At 37.1% G+C, this 25641-nt stretch overlaps 1 protein-coding gene across 4 annotated transcripts; it reads right to left on the bottom strand.

Annotated features, from left to right (window-relative positions):
• Positions 1 to 204: 204 nt before the first annotated feature.
• On the bottom strand, positions 205 to 24694 carry LOC110826875 (uncharacterized). 4 transcript variants are annotated; one of them, XM_022057946.2, is made up of 26 exons: positions 24431 to 24693; positions 22299 to 22483; positions 22001 to 22178; positions 20818 to 21022; positions 19672 to 19904; positions 19340 to 19568; positions 18381 to 18568; positions 17573 to 17869; positions 16110 to 16244; positions 14749 to 15030; positions 14201 to 14399; positions 12512 to 12741; positions 11739 to 12065; positions 9881 to 10030; positions 8661 to 8840; positions 8010 to 8298; positions 7239 to 7310; positions 6892 to 7076; positions 5634 to 5743; positions 5034 to 5180; positions 4063 to 4247; positions 3050 to 3288; positions 2389 to 2557; positions 1822 to 1922; positions 1108 to 1312; positions 205 to 385 (listed from the first exon to the last, which is right to left on the bottom strand). In XM_022057946.2, exons 1-26 carry the CDS (start codon positions 24524 to 24526, stop codon positions 312 to 314), a joined length of 4890 nt encoding a protein of 1629 aa, XP_021913638.2. In that variant the 5' UTR covers positions 24527 to 24693; the 3' UTR covers positions 205 to 311. The 4 variants fall into 4 exon arrangements, 3 of the variants coding, with proteins under 3 accessions (XP_021913638.2, XP_021913637.2, XP_021913639.2); XM_022057945.2 differs by having other exon boundaries at positions 8010 to 8301; positions 24431 to 24692; XM_022057947.2 differs by lacking the exon at positions 7239 to 7310 and having other exon boundaries at positions 8010 to 8301; positions 24431 to 24691.
• Positions 24695 to 25641: the final 947 nt, after the last annotated feature.

Genomic DNA, 25641 nt, shown 5'->3' with positions numbered 1-25641 from the left:
TCAAAGAGAGAACTACTCACCGAGTTAGTTACATACAAACCTTGTAACACAGCACTGTATTAGTTTAATCCTATAAGCATCTACTTCTTCAGGACATTCTTTTGTTCTTCAGTCAGTGACACATCACACCTATATTCAAACGCTAACATAAAACTAATATTATAATTTCTTAAGCTACCATTACTACATTGTAATAACATTCACTTCAATAACATCATTTCAATTTTATTGATATGCAAAAAAAGTATCACAAATTTAATGTAGTTTTGTATTAAAGGTAGGAGGTTTATATATACTCTGTATTCCATTCACTAAGCTGTCTTTGCTCCATAATTAATTTCTTGTCTCATCACTGAACTCATTACAAACTCTGCATTGAACACACCTGGAAAAACCAATAAAAACAAAATCAATACAGCACTGGAGAAATGTCAAAATTGATAAATGAACCAGACATGTTTCAGAAAACCTCATATAAAGGAAACTGTAACTATACCTACCCAGTAGATTACTATTGGTTTGGTTTCTTAAACAATTTCAAGCATGCACAATCACTACATAACACAGAACCACGAGGAACATATGAGCACCAACATAAAATAAATGATCAAGATGACATTAATCTGTTTTATGAAATTTCTTGTGTAATGGGTGGATCTATTTGTAACATCATTTCTTTAGGTGAACCCTTTGTACTATGTGAAATTTATATAATAGTATGAATTGTACTTTATAATATGTATTGTATTATTATTATGACTTTTTCCATATCCTATTGTCATCTGACTGTCTTGTGGATCCATGGGATGTAATAAAATGTGTAAGTATGTTGCTCCTCAAAGACGTAAAGTGCAGCCGCCATTTTGAACATGTAATACTAATGCCACTAACGGGAAGTGAATGAACTAAGTACGAATAGAAGCGGGAAAAGCATACCTACAAACTGAAAAAAGCAAAGCTACGAAATAAAAATTGTTGTTTTAATCTGGGGCATTACTTTTGGCGTGACCCTCATAATTACAGGAATACCATTCACTGCGGCAAGATTTCAGATCATGACAATACCATACGTTCATGTAAAAATTTTGATTGTATCGAGCTACTTACCAATTTCATATTTTATCAGGTCCCTAAGAAGATGAAGGTCATTTCCAACTGTGATTACAAAATAATTGTATTCTTTCTGGTTTGCATCTTGAATTGCTTTCAGCGAACGTCTATGTTTTTCTACCTTACCACCAGCACATTCGATGATATCTGCTAAAACTGATGGGCTAGGCATTACACCTGGTGTCATGTAGAATATCTTACCCTGGTAAATAACAAGAACAGACATTTCAAAGAAGGCAAAGAAATTATAAAAGAATGTGTACTACACAAATAAAAATACCAAACCCTTTGGAATGAAATGCAAAAACACTTTTAAATGGTGAATATCTCCAAAGTTAATATACAAGTAGTGTCATGAGCAAAACTGTAGCAGTGGTCGACTACTTTCACCACTAACTTAAGGTTGATTACATAAGGGCTACTAATTCAAATTAAAAATTGCATTCTTCTCAGAATGTGACTAAACTTGTAACTCATCATAAAACTACCTGCATAGCATTGATATAAAGTGATCAACATAAACAACGATGATAGAGTTTTAGATGCTTCTGCACATCTACTGTCACATGCCCTCATGAGCCAACCAGCTTCATAGAGTTAGTGTATAAAGTATTCAGTTACTTCAAGCATAAACAGATGCCATTTGTGTGTGTGTGATGTCGATCACATTAGCTATACACAAATACACATACAATAAAACATGAGACATACCTTAAATAAATCATTCCTATTAGGCTTTTCCAGAACCTTAGCTATGTGGCAGCCAAACTCCTTTTCAAACTCAGGATCATTCAAGATGTATAGTTTTTCATCTGGAAGACAACAGTATAAAATGATACTAGCTTAAAAATACTATTTTCCATAAGTTCTTCTTTCCATTATGTATCTGCTGTTACTTAAGTAAAAGTTAATATTATTTTGTTCATCACAGTGAAAAATTCAGTAATAATTAACCCTCTTATAAACCCAAAAGTTTCATTACCACATTCACAAGAGTCTGCCAGGTATCTAAACTGAACCTGATGAATCAAATCCATTTTGTGTCCAAAATTAAACTCAGGTAGCTTTTAGACGAATACAAATACAGATTTTGATTCCTTTATATTCTTTTAATAATTCACTACATTCTATAGCCATCTAGGAGCGAAAATGACAAGTTAACAAGTGAATGTACAATAACATGTTGCATAACTTTGTTGGCAACAGCAACAAGTCTGATCACACAAACATCCTGCAAACATGTTCGCATCTATAACATCAACAATTTAAAAAACTTACCTAGAAACTTATTCTGGGCATGACTGTCTCTGACCCATGCTTCAGATACAAGGTACTTGCATGTGGAGAGACAGCACAGGAGCTTGACAGTTCGAACAGCCTGTTCCATTACCAAGTGTGTTGCTTCCTTGTGTGAATCCACTACTGCACCACCCAACTGCTTAACTTTCTAGGAAATAAAGTAGCATACTAAAAGTGTTATTCAGAAATAGATACTTGCAAGTAAAATCAATTAATTAATTAAATTCAACTCCTTATATTCTTAATCCATTTTCTGTTCCATTACTTTGTCACTGCTTTCCTACAAGAAGAAATTCCTTACATCTTATGGAACCCATTGATACATTACCACGTTCACAACAGTTTGCCACCAGTCCAAAGAATCAATCTCAATCTGAGGCCCTGTGTAGTACGTTAACATGCTGCTTTAATGGTGAGGAGATGTTAGCACCCACCTAACTCCAAAGCTGCATGAACACCCTTTGTCGGCTATCTGGAGCTGCTTATTTAATATATTCATAGCTACCCTTCGAATATGGAGGTTGTATCCTCTAGCCACACTTCCACCCAATTAAACTGCACATAAGGAACAACAGTTTTCACTTTTAGACACTGTAAATATTGGTAATACTAAGGATTATACTGTTCTTAGACAACTAACCTTGGCTAATTCTGATTGCTTTGTAACATGAGAAAATAAAACCATTGGCCTCTTGTCTTCTGAAGGTGGGTCAGGATTTGTTACTTCCACATTTTCAAGCATGTTCTCTTGGTCTGAGTCTCCAGCAGAAGTGGCAGATTTGTCAAGACGTGGTCGTTTTACACGTCGCTGAGCTGGTGGGATTGTTTTAATTTTATCGTAAGACTCTTGAGTTATGTTGATTGGCATCTTCCATGCCGCTAATTATCCCAAGAAAAAAATTAAAAATAAGAACAAGGCATCAGTATTTTGAATAATGACCTCCACAATAGGATTAAATTTCAATTTTAGTATTTCTTTAATTATGTTACTTCACTATTTCTGAAACACTAATTTCTGTACCCTGAAAAATTACAAATAAAGTTATAAATGACAAGCATTCATAATATGATGGGTCAACTGTTCTGTGTGAAGGAGTAGAGGCCATTTAAACCAGCCCCATGAACAACAGCAGATGAATCTCCTCTGCAAAGAACTAACTCGGATACTAGTGGAACCACTGCATCACTGCCTTAATATTTTCTTCCAACCTGAATCAACAGACTGCTGATGCAGACGTACAGGACCCTGACATCACCCTCAACAAGAAGAAATACTGTGGAACCTTTCCAGATGTTCATACGTCACACTAGTTTGATCATAAGACATGATTATGTTGCACAACACCTGTCCCATGTCCTGGAACATGTTGGACTACTTCCCACACAGCCCACACATGTGTTCAGCCCAATAAAAAGGTGCTAAAAGGCATAAATAGGTCATGTGAAGTCATCAAGGCTGCAGCGATGAAGCAATTCCAGCAACAGTCCAGGGAGTTCCTTGGTGAGGGAATGTGTATCAATGGCATGCTCACATCAACACCCATGGGGATCACTTTTAACAGTCTCTACTAAACACAGAACAATGTCCAAATGGATTTCAATTAAACTACTCTCACAATCTTACTTTATTCTACATCACATCAGACAACTTACCCATAAGGTGTGGAATCAGGGCATACTCAATACGAAATGGGTTGCCCAAATTAAACTGCTGGAACTTTGGCATATCTGGTTGCTGAATGCAAGAGTAATGTCCAAACAAAATATCATTCAGCCACTGGGCATTCACAACTGGTCTGTTCCATTCACGTGCCTTCTTGTACTTCGCACCTTCAAGCCTAGAATGTAATTGTTAACCTTTAACTGTAGTGCACTCCTACTTCATATCTGAAGCCTGAGATTCAAATTTTGGCTAGAAAAGTGACTATCCTACCAAGACAGTACCTTAATTTAGGCCAAGACCACTTTCTTTCACATACTATCACACAGTGCTATATAATTTTAACAACTTAAAAGGTTCATTATACAAACCACAAGTAAATAAAAACATATATACACACTGATAATGGGAAAAAAACAATATTGTATGATCACACAGCCACAAAGAATTCTTTTATAATTATCTTAAACATTAAAAGTACCTTCACAGATGTGCTTCTGATGAAGGACTCTTTTATGTTAACTCTTCATTATATTTCTCTGCCAATATAGGGAATGACTGTAAAAGTCTGGAAAACTATATTCTCAAATGTTTCAATAAAATATTACATATACAACAATGCTGAACCTGAATGTATATTAACCAGCTTTGTCACACTGTTCCACAAAGCAAATACTAATCACAAGTTGTAAAAAATATGAGACAGGGTAGAATTAAGAATGTTTCATGTGTGGTGAACGATAAATTCCCAACGGCCATAAAACAAACAGAGTAAAGGTGTGGTAGTAACGTAACAGAAAGGCTTTGTTTCCACAACATGCACAAGTGAAACATCTGAACATCTAAAGAGAGGTAAAAATTAAATTTACTTAACAAATCACAGTTTAGTTCCCACAATACTAAATTCCATACACAATGCATTCATTTTATAACCTCTATGCACAAAGCCACAAAAGCCACTCACCTGCGGCACACCAGTACATGATTGTGTTTTGTGAAGTAATTGGTACACTTTGCTCCAATTGCTTCAATCATGAATCGTACTCGGGCCCTTTCTTCTCCTTCGAAGCCAGAGAATGCAATGATGTGATTCTTACATGGCTTATCATCACTGCACAAAAAATATAAATAGGACAACACTATTTCACATGAGACAAAAAATTTATGTCAATGTTGGTCTTCTAGCTTGTAATGTTATGTAGACTTATTGACAGATACCAACTTTTCAGAGGAACAAAATGCCTCCATCTTCACAACTTCAGCACTTCAGCTTTGAAGACGGATACAGTGTGTTCCTCTAACCTACCTATAACTCAATGTGGCATTACAACCCAAAAGACCAACACTGATATTTTCAGACAAATTCTCAAATGTTATCTTCACCATCATCATGCTTCTTACAGATTATGATATTATCTGCATGGACTTGTACACCAACTTCTGCATTGCACTATAAAAGCATTGATGTAATTCTTCATAACAATACTCCCACAAAACAACCAACCTCAGTCTCTTAGATTTACAACCCTATCACACCAAAATTAATGTATCTGTATGTATGTACCTGAAAGCTGTAGGAAAGTGAAGTGCCTGCCATGGTGGAAGCACCTGTTGTTTCAGAACTACGTCATTCAGCCAGTATGCTGATACACAACGCTTTCCTTCTCTGAGTGCCTGCATAACAAGAGTCATTTACTGTAATGGGAGCAATGGGGGAACTCTAAATAAGAAGTAATTATTTCCAGGAACACTACATTGTCTCCTATTAATCTTTCAACTACATATGAGATAATGTTATCCAACACCTAACACTGGAATGTCATATTTAACAATAACTTTAAAACACATCCACAACATGAATAACAGCTGTTGCCTTTCTTTGAGGACAGCGATATATCTCACAGAGCCTCTCCTGCATGAATGCCGCCTGCAACATTATCTTTCTCACAATCAACATTTCCTAAAACAAGAACCTGACAATAAAACTATTTAAATTAGACTGGAAACAAATCACTTCAAAACATATATTAGTGTTGCTAACCTTAAATGAAACTGAAATATGCCACACCACAGAAAGTTGAATACTTCTGCACAAAACAATGAAAATCAGAAAAATCTGCTAATGATAACAAAGTTTATTCATTTGTCCTGCATGCTATGTGATCACTGTAAATACATCTGATACTTTACCACATTCTACTGTGATGAAGGTAACAGGTTCTCATAATAATGAATAACACAAGCTGGTTCATAGGTCATAAGATACTCTGTCAGCTGTATGTTTCTTGAAGCCCACAGATAAGCTAATTGTAGTGGATTTTATGGCATTCACTCAAATATGTGGTGAAAAAATTGAACAATTAAAACTTTTAATATCACTATATCATAAAAACTGAACTCACTTGTATCTAGGCAGACTTATATTTCCAAGGTACTGATAACTGGATTCCTGAGGCATTGCTTTTTCCCTCAGAGGTAATAATTTTTATTTTGTAAGACTTGAGGTTCTCACAGCGGTGAGTATGAAGATTTCCGTCTTCTGGGTTGTTGTGCTGTGTACTGCCTCCGTCATCAGGGTGATGACGGAGGCAGTATGACCTCTGAAACGTTGGTTAACATCAACCAGACTACACAGCGCAACAACCCAGAAGACGGAAATCTTCAATTTTTATTTTGTAATAATTCCTTCAAAATAGACTTACTTATAAGAAAATGTATTAAGAGTTTACAAATGAACAAAGAGCTGTATATAATATAATATTCAATGCATGTACTCAGAACAATCATACGGATAAACAGAACAAAATCATTGTGCAAATTACCCGCTGGACAATTGCGGACTTTTGTGTCTCACACAGAACATGTGTTACTCGAGGTGCATAAACTGTATCAACCTCACCACCACTGGAAACAATGATGCGTTTCCACATCATTACTTCATCAGGCATACTGCAGTCATAATCCACAATCAGAAAGATGCAACCCAATAGAAAAAGGTCTGGTGGCACTGAAAAACAGAAACAGGTAACTCACAACAAATTATTATAATTATAATCCTTAAACATTATTAAAAGTTTGATACTAACAATCCACTACACAACTTCATGTTTTACGTGTCTTTTCAATGAACCCAACACCTCACAGTTCATAAGCTACAGAGCACACAGACCTGATTCACAGCTTGTATACACCTTTGTTTCTGGCAGATCTAGTCTCCTGATATCGTCTGTTATATGAGCAGCTAGAACAACACACTTTGGCAAATTATAAAGAAATCAGACCAATGAAATTATATAATAAAGGACTAACAGAAACTAATGCTCTCTGATAATTGAATCCAAAGATCTGACAAAGCTAAAACCAAAGACAACCTATCTGCCACTGAACACAATTCTGACAATCAATTTCCACAAGTTCAGTTTTTATATTATTCTTCCACTCCACCTTCATCTTCCATGTGGTCACTAACCAAGAAGTTTCCCCACCAAAATTCTGTATATATTTCTCATTTCCTCTATTAAAGATACATGTTCAGCCTACTCAATTTGACTACCCTAACAATATTACATTACAAGTACAGATCACCACATTCCACGACAGATTTCCCTGGAAATAAGAAGCTAACATTTCATGTATTAAGTACATTAAAAATCACTTCCATATCACAAAAAATTGTCTAATTCTTTAAAGTAAAAAATGCAGCATGCAGGAATAAGTGTGCTGAAAAAAAATAACTTGGTAATGGCATGGTTAATGTTCAAAAGTATAAGAAGAGTTTGTTTTAAATCTGGATAAAGAGAGCAGTCTTATATCTAACAAAGCCACATTTTCAATGGTTGCTACACAAAGTTGTGCATAGTAAGATGTCACTATATCATCCTGCTACCTACAAACTGTTGTACTCCTTCAAAAACTTGCTGAATTATAACCAAGTACTCACACTTCAAGTTGGGGTTATGCCCATAGAATTGTGCCCTTGGTTGCTGTTGAACCTGTCCAATGCTCTGTGCTGATTTTGCTAATGCTGCAGCTACTCTGGCAGCCGTTGCAGCAGTCTGATTGTAAGGAGACTTGGCGACAGCTACTCCTACACCAGGCGCTCCTACTACTACCCCTACTGGCGGTACCCCTGAATTAGCTACCACCATGCCAGGAGGGCGAACTGGAGAGCCCCCACTACTGGCAGAGCCTGTAGCATTTGTAATGTTGCCCAGAGTACGTCTCTGTTGCTGCTGAAGATACAACATATTAAAAAGATATCATCTATGAAAAAGTTGTCAGATGATGATGACCCTATGAAATCATGCTAAATTGTACGATTAAAATGGTAATAACTAATCAAACCTCTCAAGACAGGCTACAACATGAAAATGTTAATTAAGAAAAACAACATATTTGACTGATACCTCGAAAATACAAGTCACATTATTACCATGGCAACAAGCTCATAGCTCAATTATAAACAAAATATGAAACTAAATGGTAAGTCAAAGAATGTTGCCACCCAGAGGTCACTTTATTTTCTTGCAATCTGCCTGAATACAGGAGTGATAAAAAGCAATGGAAATGTTATGTTCCCTGAGTAACATACCTGATAAGTGAGAAGCTGATCAGGTGGAATGTGTGTTGTGGCAACAGGTCGAACTGGTGACTGAATGATGCCAGGTGGCGGCTGGTGTTGCTGAGCATGATGCTGAGCTGTCATTAATCTTAACTGACCTGCAGCACTGCCCTCCTGTGAAGTTGATGGCTGACCAACCAAAACAGGACCCTGCACAAACATAACAGACTTCTAAAATTTATACTTTATGACACTGCTTTTAGTTGAAAATAGGGAGAACCACCAGTCTAAAACAATGGAAATATTTTTATCCAGACAATGGACTACATTCGAAGAAGATTTCTTTCAATACACTATAGGACTACTGTCAGAAACCTGTAGAACTAAAATACAAAATTTTGGTTGGGAAGCCTGAAGGCAAACAAATGCTTAGAAGAGGTAGGCATAGATTGGAGGATTATATTAAAATGAATCTTAAAGAAACAGGATTTGGGGGTGTGGATTGGACTCAAGGTAGGGACTGGTTGCAGGCACTCATGAACACAGTAATAAGCTTTTGGATTCCATTAAATGCAGGCAAGTTTCTTGACCAGCTGAGCAAACTGTTAGCTGCTCAAGAAGGACTCTTACTCCATGCAGTATGTTAGTTATAGGTTATTTTGTATCATATGACAGAATGACTGTGAGTGATAAATTCACATCTGGCATAATTTAATATTACTATTCTTGTTTCTTCAAAGAATGGAATAATTATATTACTCTTTGGAGCAATAATATTTGGAGTGTCATATGATAAGTATTAATTACATAAACCGTGTTAAATGTAAAAATGCTGCTTATGTTCTTTCTGTAAAAAAGACTTAGTTGATACACATTTATTGGAACATCATCTTAGCAAGTTCACAGACTACCAGTCAGGAAAACATTCTTTCATGAGTTGTCTGACTTGTACCAGTAACAGAGTTTGTTTGTTCATACGTGCTGAGAACAATTAATTGTAAATTTAAAGAGTATAGTAGGCAGAAAGCATTTCAGTAACACAGAAAGTACCAGAATGATAGCAGCATACGTTCACAGGGCACACAGTAACATTTCTACCACGTTTCAAAATGAGCAGGAAGAGAGAAGAATTTTTTTGTCACCTATCAATTTAGTTGGGATACAATACAGCACCCAGCACTGTTAATGCTTGGTGGCCAAAGTTTTAAGAAAAGTATATGAAAAAACCCAAAACTGGCCACATACTTTACCTGAGCTCCTGGCTGCTGTGGAGACAAGTGAGGTGTTCCTGTAGTTCCACTCTGCAGTCGAATGCTAAGCATGTTTGCTAGAGCTGTTTTAGTTTTTGGGTTGACCACAAGAGGCTGTTGCGGTTGCTGAGCTTGTTGATTAACTCCAGTCTGCAAATTACACAAAAGTTTGAAGATTCCTGTCTTCTGGGTTGTTGCGCTGTGTAGTCTGGTTGATGTTAGCCAATGTTTCGGAGGTCATACTGCCTCCATCATCAGGGCGATGAATGTGCCAGTGGGGTGTGTGGGGCTAGTTTCATAGGTGCCGAAGTGTGAATGGAGTAGCCTGCCCCAAGCTCCATTCACACTCTGGCACCTATGAAACTAGCCCCACACACCCCACTGGCACATTCATCACCCTGATGATGGAGGCAGTATGACCTCTGAAACGTTGGCTAACATCAACCAGACTACACAGCGCAACAACCCAAAAGACAGGGATCTTCATACTCACCACTGTGGAAACCTCAAATCTTACATACACAAAAGTTTACTATTTTTCAGTATCTAGGCTATATAGTGTAGGATGACAGGATGACAATGAACAATGGATTTGAAAGGATGTGGAAGAAAGAGATCGTGGTCTAGCTTAAGGTATTACCCCAGCATTTGCTTGGAGGGACTGAGAAAAAACACAAAAAATCTTAGTCAGGATAGCTGGTCTTCAGGCTGAAATATGAACCTGTGACCTGTCAAATAAGAAGTAGGAGAGCTGACCAGTCAAATATGACATTTGGTAAGAGTTTTCTTCTTCATTCCTTCGCTTGCTTCCATACTCTTTCATCCTGCGGTTTTCCACACAATATAATAAGTTTGCAATTTAACAAAATAAATACAGCTGTTGTAACCGTAACTATATTACTTCATTTGTCTTCGATAGAGAGAGCCACAAAGCAGAGACTGAATGCAGTTGAGTTCAATAATCGATCTATATTTCAAAGTTGGAAAACACTGGTAAAATCGATCTGTCAGAGTCATGTTATATATCAATCGATAGCCAGCTTTTTTCTCTACACAGCTACTGGAGCCAGAATACATAAACTACAAGGTCAGTCGCTACGAAGAAGGAGAAGTCTTAGCGCGCAATATGCGAGCAGGGCTCGGCACTCCACGCCATGTGATGATTACATCATGACAAGCGCTGTTCGGCACTCCACGCTGAAGAGTTAAACCAAAGGAAGAAAGAACTTCAGAATTCAAACCCAGACCTCTCAAATCTGAATCAGGAAAGCAAAAAATAGAATTGCCAAGCTAAATTTTCAATGTTCAAAATGCCATAACAATGATGTGACAATAATGGAGAAGCAATAACACCATACAAAATATTATAATTATAGCAACAAAATGTGCCATTATTCTTTATTTTAAGACATTATGTTGACATTAAATATATCTCAGATAATGGACGATGTATAACCACGTACCATGTGCTTTTTTCTTCTAAAATTGTTGCATTAAAAAAAACCACATCACACTTAAGGATTTTATCTGGATAGCACAAAGTGCTAATCTGGGAATACACAAAAGGCAGCAGGAGACAGCAACATCACACAAGCTGATATGCAAAAAAGCTCACCTTCAAAATTTTCCCCCTTGTTTGAGCATAATTAAAGAGTGTGGTTGTACTATAATTATCATCATTCACTGGAAGACAGTCATCATTATACATAACAATCTAAGCCACGATATTTCTTCATTCATAACAGATCTTCAGTGCCATCAGGGTCAAGTGATATTTGGATGAATATAGTAAATATACCTCAGAGAATGGACGATGTCCAACAGTGATGTAGTGTGATGAATAATGAGTGATGCAAACCTTTAAATCTTGAAAGTGTTCTTGGTGTGTAACCTCATCTGTTGACTGTGGCTGCAGTGTTGGTGGTGGTGGTTGCGGTGGCTGTTGTTGCGGTTGTTGTTGCGGTTGTTGTTGCTGCTGCTGCTGCTGCTGCTGTTGTTGTTGATGTTGCTGGTGCTGCTGCTGTTGTTGTTGTTGTTGCTGTTGCTGTTGCTGCTGCTGCTGCTGCTGCTGCTGCTGCTGCTGCTGCTGCTGCTGTTGTTGTTGTTGTTGTTGTTGCTGCTGCTGCTGCTGCTGCTGGAGTGGAGACTGCATTGGGCCTTGCACCATTTGTTGCTGTACTGCAACCTGTAAGCCAAGATGAGCAAATTCTTAAGAGGGCACTAACTGCTTAATAAGCAGTCTTACAGCATTAGCCCTTTAAGGATACAATATAAATAACATAAGTATTCAGCTGCCTACTGTAAAGAAAGCAAAAATCATATCCATTACAAAGATCAACTGGTTAATGGTGTTTAAGGAATAATCACTGTTTACTACTAGAATCATACAAAACCCATAAATACACCGTGCGCACAATTCAGAGTTACTGAATTACTAAGCAGGTTTTGTGTGTGTGTCAAGTAACTGAATGTTTATACACCAACTCTCTGAAGCTGACTGGCTCATGAACAGAAGTGTCCATAACTCAGTTTATGTCATTCATGTTGGTCACTTTAATTACCACTAGGCATTAATGAGCTAAAACATTCCAAATGTTGACCCCGTTTAACAAAACATGTATATGAGCTCACCTGTGCAGAATACTGTATCTGCCCTTGAAGCACTGGCTGTGATTGGGGTTGTTGTGTCTGCTGGACCTGTATTCGCTGACCAGACACAACAACCTGTTGTTGTTGTTGCTTCTGTGCAGCTGCTGCTGCTTCCCTCTGCAACTGAAGCTGCTGAAGACGTTGTATCTGATGCTGCCTCTGTAACTGCAGCTGTGCTAGCTGCTGCTGTTGGTTAGCTTGAGTTTGTTGAACTATGAAAAAGAATTGCATGTCTCGCTGCAGCTGTTTTGAATATAAACTAGCCACGGTAACCTGGAGATTCCCCATCCAGTCACTTGAGATAAACACATGTAGTTCACCATATAAGTGCACATTACTACTACCTTATTTTAACCATTCAACAGTCCTTGAGTTGTTACATGCAACCAAATAGAGACAAGGTGAAGCTAATAGGCATATCTCTGGAAATTTTATTTGCAAACATGCCTAACTAGAGGTGAAAGGTGTACAATGAAGAACACACATTTTACAAATGCATTCTCAGTTTCTTTGATACACTGCCTTAATAATCAATTAATGAAGCTATAAATCCACTGTTACTGAGTCAAAAATAATATGGACACCAAATTGCAGTCACAAAATATTTTCCTTAAATTTCATTAATCATTTGCTGTATCGAAAAAAAATGCTTCAAATTACATTTTTAAATCATAATGAGGTCCATATTTCACATTATGTGTCAGTTTCTTCTACAAGGACATGCTACCTGCACCTAATATAAAAGGTCTGAGGTTATAAATTCCCCACATTATTAATGCAGGTTGTGGCGACCATTCATAATATTCTGAAGTTGCTTCTCTAAACCTAATGTTAATTTAAAGGAGGACATAAAGTTAACATATAAATCACTAGCATCAACACTTTGAGAGACAGACATCTCGGGAACATAACATTCACAAATTCATAATAATAATAGCAGTAAGCAATGAACACAAAGGAACAGCAGAGATATAAAGAGGTCTGTGCATACAAACAGAATTTTAAGAAAAGCACGGCAAACCCCAAGAATTCCAAATGATTAAAATGTGTAATCCTTCAGAAATCCGTGCACCTGAATTTTATAATACAGTATTAACTACAGAGGTCATTTAGTATAAAATGAAATGGAAAAATGATTGTTTGGTGAAAAAGAAAATAACTGACTGTGGCCTATTCCATGGCATTTTTAAAAATTAAAACCTCAAAAAATATGTCAGGATAGCCACTACCTTGGAAACAGATTCAAACTGTGTAGCTCCCACACACAAATGAAGTTCATTACTGCTGTGACAACATGTTCAGTACACCTGGAGTTTATGGTGTACTAAACAGATTACTTTTCCCCAACCACGTGGTCACTAAACTCCTTTCATCACATCTTTTTCTAATTACCTGGTCTCTAAAAAATATTTTCAGGCGCATTGTCAATCCCTACTAGATACAAACCTATTTACTTATCTCTACCTGATCTATGAAGTGGTTTCTGAATCCCCACAAAGACATTCACTCCAAAAATTGCAACTGAAATATTTGCCAAAAAAAATTTTGAAAACCTTCAACATTCTACAAGGCTTATTCCCAAAATCAAAAGTTACACATTAACATTATAAAGAATTTCTATTCAGTAAAATTCAATTTCAATTTCAGTGGGTGAAGTTTCAGTGAACATACCCGAACCAGCATTCTCAGCCTGCTGAGGTATCCAAGTGCCAGCAGCAGCTGTTGTCTGAAGTTGCTGTGGGTTCTGCATGATTCCAGGCGTAGTGCCGGAGGGCAGCGGAGGCTGTTGCTGCTGTGCTATGGGATTCTGCCCTGCAACTATCAACTGCTGCTGGCGAAGCGGACTCTGCTGCTCTTGCTGTACTAAAACCTATGAAATTAAATCAACTGTTGACCACCTCCTCTGAAATCCTTAAAAGTTCACTGAAGTTACTAAACAGAAATGACAAATGGAACACAACCAAAGATATGGTCCATAGTAGACACTTTTCTTAATACTGAAAGGAATGTACATAACAAAACCTTCTTAAACTGGATGTTTCAATTACAAATGAGTCTCTGACAATTTATGAGGCCTTAAAAGCAAGGTCGACACACAAGGTTTGGATGTATAACATTTTTAATATCATGATGTAGCAGGACAACATATTATCATTTGGCCAAAAGCATACAATGTTAAATGGGGCATATATATTCCATCAAGACTTAAAAAGTTTAACCTGCTGTTGGCGAAGCTGAGGATTCTGCTGGAGCAGCTGTTGTTGTTGTTGTTGCTGTTGTTGTTGTTGTTGTTGCTGCTGCTGCTGCTGGTTTAACACAACAGTCTGTCCCTGAAGCTGTCTCTGTTGATGCTGCTGCAGCCACTGGAGCTGTTGCTGAGGGGTCAGGCCAGCAGGGAGCTGACCTCGAATAAGAACCTGCGGCTGTGGCTGCTGTATCAGTTGCTGGCGAGGCATCCCCTGTGTTAAACCCTGCTGTTGTGCCTGTGCTTGCCTTTGTACCTTGCAGATCAAGGACAAGCTATTTCGTAAGACTCAGTAGAAAGTAAAATTAAAACTTTTTAATGTCTTCTTTACAATTATATTGAACTATTTTTAAAACAGATAAATTATTTTGTACACAAAGTAACCTTCCCAATAAATACTTCTCAATGACATTTCATCATTAACATCACCATCATCATCATACTCAGTTGGCTTGTTATAAATATTACAAGACAGTATGTCCATATTCCTTTCAGGGATTTCTAAGCACACACTTCCTTCTGGTTGATATCTTATAATTTTCAGGGAAAACCTCTCAAATTTTATTCTTTCTGAATGTACCTTCCAATTTCTCCTATTATGTTTCACATGATCTAAACTGAATATTGACAGAATAACTGCTAAATTGGTAATGATTAATATAGTGGGACATAATGATTTCCAAAAGCACACAAAATTGTACCACAGCTACTGGACTTCCTATTTAAAAACCAGCAACAAAATACAAAGTTCAGTTGCTTTTAAGCTAACATTATTTCACTGAAAAACAGTGCATAAAACCATCATACATCTTATAGTTTGACAGTACAGCATGACAACACACAAAATAATTGAGACTGGTCTAGTACAACAAAGCAGTTCTTATGATCCTTCAACTGCATGATACATCCCTGTAATTTCCTCAGGTGTGTGGTGTGACTTGGTAAGTTTCTCCTATTGGCTGGCAATACTTGTCACAAAGTCCACAAAATCTTCCCTATTGATCATTAACAGAAAATGCTAGAACAAGAAGTGAGAGAGAAAGAGGATCATATTTATGTTCATCTCAATCTCCAGCCCACTTATTCAAGAGTGCCTATACAGTAACAGCAATGTAATCAGTTTGTCATGCAGTTTGCATAAATATGAGATCCTACCCACTGGTGGGTCCCAGAGCCAGTCACAATGTAGAGACTAGAAATCCTTTGCCCCAGCTGGGGACTGAAACCCAGTCACCATACTGACTTAAGCTACCCCAAACTCTTACAAGAGTGCACTTTTTATAAAAATGGTATTAACTATCTAATAAGATATAAACTGTTTCATTATACACATACTTGTAACTGTCTCTGCAGAATTATTTGCCGTTGCTTATGAATCTTCTGAATGAAAAGGGCCCTCTGCTGTGGATCCATCTGCTGCAATTGTGCATGGGTCTGGGGGTCCAAATGTATAAGCTGCCGTGGTGGACCCTACGAGAATATAGACAAGAACTGCTTGAAACATCAAATTCAGTCAAACACCCAATGAATGTTAGCAAGGTTCAGAATACGGAGCAATCACAAGGCATGAAAACTATCAGAAACAAATACATCCATCCAATGGCATTACAGCCCGAGTCGGGCCTTGGCCTCCTCCCATATGGGAGGTTTCCTAGTCTTTGAAGTGTGCATCTGTGAGTAGTGAGTGACAAACTCACTGCCTCTGCACAATTTCTACTCAATCCTGATTTGTCTGCTAGAGCCATCTAGTACAGAATCAGGAGAGACATGGGTGAGAAATGGCCACTGAATTTTGCTTAGGAAACATCTCGTTCATGCTCACAAGGTTCTTTGGCATGCTGTAAATCTATGAAATGGGACTGCCAGCTTTACTTCCCCTCTGAAGGAAGCTGTGATATGAACTTTTATCCCCCTTAAAAATTCATCGACCTTGGCCAGGTGTGAACCTGCGAACCTTGGGTCCAGTGGCAAGTACACTAACCACTAGTCCACCGAGGGTGACATCAGAAACGAAAACTTTTCTAAAATCAAATATTGTCTACATATATATTAATATCATCATTTAAAAATTTTCTTTCCTTTGTTTTCAGCAGGCCCTAAATTCATATCTTGGCCTAGAGACAAGCCATCTAAGGTTACATGCAGTTTTCCTCAGACCCCCAAGCATATGCTGAGTAACTGCTTAAAACCACATCCTGCCATATCACTCCCAATTCAACACTTGGAATTACCCTAGTATCCTTTGCTGCTGGTACATGATACTTTGTACACTCCCACAAATTTCAGACCTAGGAATTCTACGTGTCTTGGGTAGTGGGAGATATATAGACTGAACACTAAATAACTGCTGCAGTTTATGACTCACCTGTAAGCCAAAACTAAATATAATTTGCAGGTTAAGATATGTAATAAGAAGTGAATTATTTGACTGCCAAATACCTTCAGGTATCCATTAAGTACAACGTTGCCAGTATCTTTCTGCTCATTTTGATTTGTTACTTACTTAATTTATGATGCTGTATCAACTGTTGAAAATGTGTAATCCCAAATTAAATGTGATAGAATGATACAATGGGAATGATAAGGAAGCAGAAAGTTGCTCTAACCAAATTAGCATTTGGCTGGAGGAATTGTAGAAACATATAAATGACATAAGATGGAATAGCTGGTAGCCAGGTAGCCAACTGGTAATTAAACCAGGTAGATACTAAAATTTCGCTGCCAAGACAACCTACTGGGTTGATTTGAAAGTTTCACTTTAAATCACTTTCAAACTGTATTCACATAATAAGAGTAACCTGAGCTTGTGGTTGCTGAGTCCATGCGATCTGACGTTGCAGTGGTGGTGGTGTTGGCTGTGGCTGTCCTTGTTGCTGCTGTAACTGCTGTCTCTGTTGTTGTTGAAGGTGGTACTGCTGCTGTTGCTGCCATGTCAGCTGACTACCTGCACCAGCAGCTACCTCACGCTGTACAGTGACAGTATACTGCTGTGTTTGAGGCTGCTGACTGAGCTGTTGCTGTACTTGTGGCTGACCTTCTCGTAATACAAACTGTTGCTTCTGTACTTGAATTTGTGGTGGCAGCTGCTGTTGCGGCTGAAAGAATAAAACAATGTTAATAAAATGACTGCACAATTCAAAAGTTAACACTATTCTTTCAACTGTATAGGTTATGTAACATATAGGTAAGTACTGTTTGTAGTTATTAATCTGTATTTTTAAAGTTTTAACTTACTTGGTGGACAGAGGTTAGGTGCTGACTGATGCTGACATCACATTTTTAATGAGATCAAAGCAGTAAAAAGTTTAACAACAGATTCACAAAAATTCTACACATATTCAAGGTTTCTACCACTTTGACCACATGCCCATTTCATCATAGATTCTTTATTTCAACATCCATATAACATTAGGATTACGGAGTCTAATACATGGAAGCAGGAATTTCTCCTCTACAAGCAAATCTCAGTGTTTAATTGGAACTCCTTCAACTGTTATTCCCAAAATATATTTTTAAAGTCAAGCATGTAAATAAAAAAACAGTGTGGTATACCACTAGAAAATGTTAACTCCATAATAAATGCATCACCAGGTCGCCTCTACTTACTATAGCCTGTCTCCAAGGAGGACCTTGCTGCACTTGTATCTGCTGTTGCTGTGGATGGGGTGATGTCTGCTGAATGACTCTCTGCTGATGCATCACCTGCACCTGAGTACCATCTTGCACCACTTGCATGTTTCTATGTTGCTGAACCACTTGCATTGCCCTCTGATGTTGCAACATAGCACCTTGACCTATTCAAAACAAGAATACTAGTAATACTACCATTACTAATACTATTAAATTAACAGCTAATAATAGCACGTTAGAAAATATGTGCAAAGCAGGCAGGCTAACTATTCCATCAAACTACAACCTCTGATCTTTAAAAATGGTGCCAGCAAGGCCACTGTTGTCTCGGATCAATGACTATTTCATTAGTAGAGTGTATGATGCCTGTTTGCCTAAAGATTAAGATACAGGGAACAAATTACAAAATACTAACCTTAAGATGACAAAAAGCTGCTACTAGATTAAAAGGTTTTTTGTTGTTTTATAATACCAACAGCAAGCGAAACAGGCCTACCACCTTCAAGGACAATAATAATATATAAATGAAATGTGATTCTGAAGATTTTTATTCATATTTTAGTTGAAGATAGCATTTCTGGTCCCTTATTTAAAGCCTAGATGAATTAATATAGATATATTTTATTCCTTCCTTCCTTCCTCCGTGGCTCTATGGTTCTCTGAGGACCTTGGCCTCCCTTATCAGTCTTCCAGTCATCCCTTGACTCTGCCTTCCTTTACCATCGTCTTACTCCAATGGTTCTCAGATCTGCCTCCACATCATCTAGCTATCTCATACGTGGTCGTCCCCTCATCCTCCTTCCACCTGGTTGACCATTTAGCGCCTTTATTGGGTACCTTCCACCAGTCATCCACTGAACATGTCCCAGCCACCTCAGTCTGCCTATAGATATATTTTATACATGCTGCAAAGTATGACAAAGTGCATAATCCACCTGTCATCACCACATTACTGCTTGCTGGAGATGAAGAAAGAATTTGTTGTTGCAGCAGTTGCCCCCCTCCAGCAGACACCTGCAAGGAAGACAATGTTTGCTGCTGCATTGCGGCTGGATTTAACCCTGCTGATGATGCAGCCATTCGCTGTTGTTGCTGCTGTTGTTGAATAGACTGAAACTGCTGCAACTGTTGCTGTAACTGCTGGTCCTTCTGCTGCTGCAAAACCTGTAACAAACATGTTATGATAACACTAAATAACCCTTGGTAATAACAGTACACAAACTGGAGATTACAGGTATTAGAACTGCTAACAATCAGCAACTTTTACCTGCTGGTGATGCATTGTTGTCAAAATTTGTTTCTGGTGTGTTGCAGGCTGGGGTTGATTCCACGGCATCCTCTGCTTCAACTGTTCCAGAAGAGAAGCCTTGCTACCAGACTGCCCACCAACTCCACCATCACCACCACCCAAATCCTTGCTATCAAACACTTCGTCTGCAAATCCAAGGATCTGAGCTGTTGAAAGCAGACTGTTGCTGTCACTGCTCCCTGATTTATCACCTGTAGCAAAACAGGGGCATAACAATTACTGGTATTTATAATAATATAACCACTCATTTCTGCTGAATGAGTGCCTGAAATTCAGCTCTTATTGACACCTGTGTAATGGCAGGTACAGCTGATGTAAAAATATAACTAAACATAAAATAATAATAATAATAATAAAAATTGTGTGGGCATTAATAAAAAAATCTTACAAAGACTTTCTAATATTGTACTTTGTTATAGGGCTAACAGACATTATTTATATATAAATGAAAGAAAAAATTACTCTAATGTAAACAGAAAACAACTAATACCAAGGAATAAAGCAGAGGAAGATAAAACTAGTTTTTTTATTTATGTAGTTACACACACATTATTATTTCACAAAGAAATTTTTATTATCATCTCATCATTTAAACAGAACTTCAACAACATTTGATACACTGAACACCATAGCTGCACAGTCAGCACTCCTGTTTCATATTCACTAGTTCCCAGGTTCAAATCCTGGCCCTGAAACTGGCTATCCTGAGCTTGTTCATGGTTTTCCTCAATCTATCCAGGCAAATGCATGATAATACCTTAAATTATGCCTTAAGGCTTCCTCCCATATCATTTCCAATTCACTCCTCATTAATCATTGTATCATTCAGCACTGTATCTTCAGAGCTACAGAGAGCATCGTTAAATAAACATAAATAAACATTAATTAAAACCATGAGAAAGTGAGAAATTAGTTCACAGTTGTCCAAATTATTTCTTGTGAAAAATTCTGATGACATTTCATGTAATGTGCCAAATTCTAAATCTCACCTCAGTCACGATGCACAAGTTAGTAACATGTCTAAATGAATCACGTTTACTCTAACTTATTATCATGCATAAACAAAAACAGCAGCATAAATCAGAAACCATAATGTAAGCCTACCTATGGATCCAAAAGATCGTGACAGAAATGACTGTGAAGGAAGAACAGGCGGAGGGGTAGGAGAATGAGGTTTTGGTAGAATCAGCAGACACGGATGATAGAGACCTTCCTCGCACCTCCCTCGGCTCCGCACACTATCTACAACCCAGTCTGGAGTCACAATACGAAGGGTTCCTTCGTGACGCATTGCTTCCTCATACTTTGCCTGTTTCAATACAAATATTAATACACAGAAACATCAACAGCATTTACATATTTCACAATTCTTTCCTAGATGTTCATGAATAAACAAACTCACACAGTTTAAATCTAACACACTGTAGCAATTTTTATTCACGTGCTTTAAAATATTGTGTGCCATCCTTAGTTCTTTGTTTTCATTCTTCAGTGTTTTGGTTCAACACATCATCTCTCTTATAATGCCTTCCCATTACCCATTTTCTGTCAATACTAATCTAACTTATTTATTATGTATGCATAAGTCACATTATATAAATTCAATAACAAAATATCTCCAATTACAATTTCTATTATAAAATTTTCTTAGTTAAAATATATAATTCAGATTGTAACATTTTCTTCTTTACTAACAGTAGCACTAACCTACTTAAATCTTGTCTGGCTATTTATACAATTTTTTTATCTTAATCCCAAATTTATTCTTTGTATTCTCACACTTATGTTTTTGAATTTGGATTATCAATTTCCACCTCAATAGTTAAAATATCCAACAACATCTAAAAAAACATACTGTAACATATTTCAAGTAGTTATTATCACAGTGACAAATAAGAATGATATACTGTGATGTTCAAATCAAAGAGCCTTAACTGGAGTATCAATTCTGATCAAGAAAGATTAATCTAGAATGGAAAAACATAGAAGTATGTTCAGATTTTACAGTTATCATACATGCATTACCAACTATTCTCTTTTATAATATTTTAGTATTTTTGCAGTATAAATGTAATTCTGCAACTCACTGATGTAAAAATGTTTTACTTTCTTCTTTCTTTCAATTAAAAAATATTCAGTATTCTTTTCTAAATAACTACAGCAGATAATTACAAAACTTCCAAAACATACTTCTCATTGTTCCATTTTGCAATTGCATTGACATGACACATGTGTACAGTTTATATACAATACAATAATAAGAAAAAATAAAATTCTATAAACTCACTCCTTCTGGTTTTGTAATTATCAAATGTGTGCACCGCTTGTTCAGGTTCAATTGGCATTGTCCACCACTGAATGTTATCATAGCCCATAATGCTTTGGAATCAACTTTGCTGGTTTGTGAAAGACATGCAACTATCCCTGAAAAAAGCTGATCACTGTCAGGCAAGAAACCTTTAGTACTGATCACAAAGTTAAGAAAAATATCTGCTACATAACACATATAATTTCAAACAAAAACAATGAAAATTAACAGAAATAATAACTGTCACAGAAATGTATGATGATGTTACAAAGGATACGGTAACAATTTTTTACACTTCACAGAATACAACACCCATTTCTGAGTAACTGCTGGGACTTCATACAACTCCTTAGCATCACAAATGTCACTTTCAGATGCATCATCTCCAATAACACAATGTGTTACAAAGTCAGAGAAGTAATTCATTCGTTCCCCTCCTCCATCTTGAAGAATATTTAAAACCTAACAGAAAACAGATGCAACTTAGGAAAGTCCAGTCACATTTAATTAGAATGGCATGCATCTGTGATTGATGGTCCAACCAGAAATGTGCCAACACTACTATCAGAAATATACAGGATGGGTGGGAAGTAAGTAGGCATTCCCATTTAAAAAGGTACATGTAAAAATTATTTTTATTATCTTTGCATTGGAAATATAGAGGTTATAACCATTTCTCAATGCCTACTTACTTCCCATCCACCTGTAGATCTAGGTAATCCATGGCTATGTATGTCATGCAAAATGTTTAGGGTAATCTGGGAACAGAAAGAAACAAGGTTTGGATCTGCTAACAGACTCAAAGTCAGACTCTTAGTTTGAAAGCTGATACTAGCTATAGTTTTAAATGTAAATATTGCACAGATGCTACAACCAAGTCATTACTATGTTCACAGAAGCCTGCTACTGGTTCTTATCCTGGGCCTAATTAAGATAGTCCACACCCTCCCAAACTATTTCTTTCACAGATATTTTAATATTATCATCTCATCTATGTATACAACTTCCAAGCGGTTTCTTCCATTCAAGGTTTTCTGACCAAAACCTTGTATGCACTTCTCATCTCTCCCAATTATATTACATTACCTGTCCATTGCAGCATCCCTGATTTGATCATTCTAAAAATATATGGTTTAGAAAAGAGCAGAAATCAATGTTGGTATTACTGAATTTAGAAAATTAGGAAGTATAAATTTGGAGTAGTCTCCTATGGCATAACACCCATGCCAAATTTCATGCATATCTGTCATGCCATTCTCTAGTTTTTAAATGCATATGAACAGGCATGACAGGCAATATCACAGGTGATGACATCATAGGGGCATAATGCACAATATGGGTAATGGTGTGATCATCATTCAATAATCTTCATATCAAATTTCATACCATTCCCAAGTTATTACGTGGCCAAAACTATAGTTCGTAAGACCACTGATAGATGGTAGCATGTTCCATTTAAACAGCAGTCCTAACTGTTGCACATGAGCACCTTCATACACAAAATTATGAAACCAATGGCAATACTGAATTCTTGTAGACCTATCTTATTACTGCATCTGATGCACTGCTTGAAAGCAGTACAGCTGTAATTTCAGCTGTTTTGTTGTGTGATTAGGACTTGTCACAGGCAAACACTTTCCATGTCCTAAAACTTTGTTACTTCCTTGAAATGAGTCACACTGCTACATGAGTAGTGGCAACAACTTAGGGTAACCTTAACTCTTAGTGTCATGGAAAACCTGCTTCTCATTTCATTTTGGATGCACTTTAAATAGTATACCCTGCATCATTTAGTCTTTAGGTTCTCTCAAACCAAAATGGTATATGACATTGGTCATGGTACAGGACAAAACAGCAATATAAAGTAACACAGCATTAAATGCACCTGACACACTGAATTCAGAATTGAATACAGGTAGTGCTATGTAATTTTACAATGCTGTATCATACCATATTGCTACAATTCCCACATATCATGTTGGTTTGAGAGAACCTTTACTCTCAGTACTCATCAAATTCAAACATACAAAAATTACATAAGCAGGAATGCCAAAATTTTAAAACATTACATACAGATAATTATGGCAGCATTAAAAGATTCGCTTTTTCCTAGCCCCTTCACTTCACTGGCAGAAAGTACTTTTTCAGAAAATTCTTTAGTAGAAGTATTTAAATTGAAAATTATGAAATATTGCAAATGTTTATAATACTACTATTTGACATAACAGTTTTTGACTCTATATTTAACACCCCTGTGTCTGTAAATTGAAGTAAAGAGCTATATATTTATCTGCAAAGGCCTATTTGTATAAAATGTATGTGACAAGTGTTACATCCATTACTTAGTTCTACGGTGGATCAATGATATGTAAATAACAGCACTATTCACAATACAAGCACTTCATTTACCTTTTCGTGTGCTTTCCCGCTAACATAAAACTTGACATTCTGAAATAAAGGATCAACTAATGTCAAATCCTGGACAGCATCCAAAACCTCACTCATTTTACACGGCGAAACCTTAGCAAACTACAACTTTCATAAAATTTGTTCCGGTAGCATATAGTACAATGGCATTTACCGGATTTCCCCTTATGTACAATCTAACCCCGCAAGCTCAGTCACATTCCACCACTTTATGTAAAGACGTCACAAGCGGCAACATATAAACAATAAATGTCTTCACTAAGATAACCGCTCTGGGAAATATGTTCTGCACTCCCTTATGCTTTCTACCAGTAGGTTGCAGGCCATACGATAAAATGTCTGATCCATGTAATTATAATTTCTGAATGTAGAAAATTGTACTATGACTTCTTTCGTAACCTGCCTATTAGGATCTATGTCCATTCATATAATATGACCTTCCGTCTTTATTGAGGCAAAATCTCTTACCATCTTATGCTAACAAAAGCAAAAGTCGTGCATTTAACAAATTTGTCCTTTCCTGAATTATAATGTGAATCAACAAGCATAGGCACTGTGACAAATTTTTAAATTATCTACTTACAGCTGCTAATCACATTCTTCACGTTGATCGCCGTTTTGTAACAGTACAAATTTATTGTAATACTAGAGCAGAGCGCTCCTTTCGGAGCGCCTCGGGGGGGCGGGGTTGGTCAAGTTTGTAATACGCAACCAACCTTCTGTAAAAAAACTAAACTAACCCCCCGAATGGAGGGTTAAAACACTTGACCAATTCCCCCTTCAGGGGGGGGGGGGGGTTGCATTTTTAAATCTTGAGTAAGACACTAAACTAAGTGTCTCATTCAAGTGTTTTAACCCTTGAGTAAGAAACTAAACTCCCCCCCCCCCAATAGGGGTTAAAACACTTGACCAATCCCCCTCCCCCCGGGGGTTAGTTTAGTGTCTTATTCAAGTGTTTTAACCCTTGAATGATTATTATTATTAGTATCAGATTTCCTTGTTGGTGTTGGTAACATCTTCTTTCACTTTTCATTTCTTAAATAGTTTTATGTCGCTGTTCGGAGGCGATGTGCTGCTTCTGGAGCAGTGATAATGCGACTGGCTTGGTAGTTGTTGATCTCGTTGTTGTGAAGCGTTATATTTGTTTATTCGGCATTGTTGTGTTCCACAACAATGCCGTCATTTTTTGACGA

This window comes from Zootermopsis nevadensis, unplaced genomic scaffold, assembly GCF_977971745.1.
Source record: "Zootermopsis nevadensis isolate Lab colony 2312 unplaced genomic scaffold, Znev_1.0 Znev_ptg000009l, whole genome shotgun sequence".
Taxonomy (NCBI): Eukaryota; Metazoa; Arthropoda; class Insecta; order Blattodea; family Termopsidae; genus Zootermopsis; species Zootermopsis nevadensis.
This window is presented reverse-complemented; position numbering and strand designations above follow the sequence as displayed.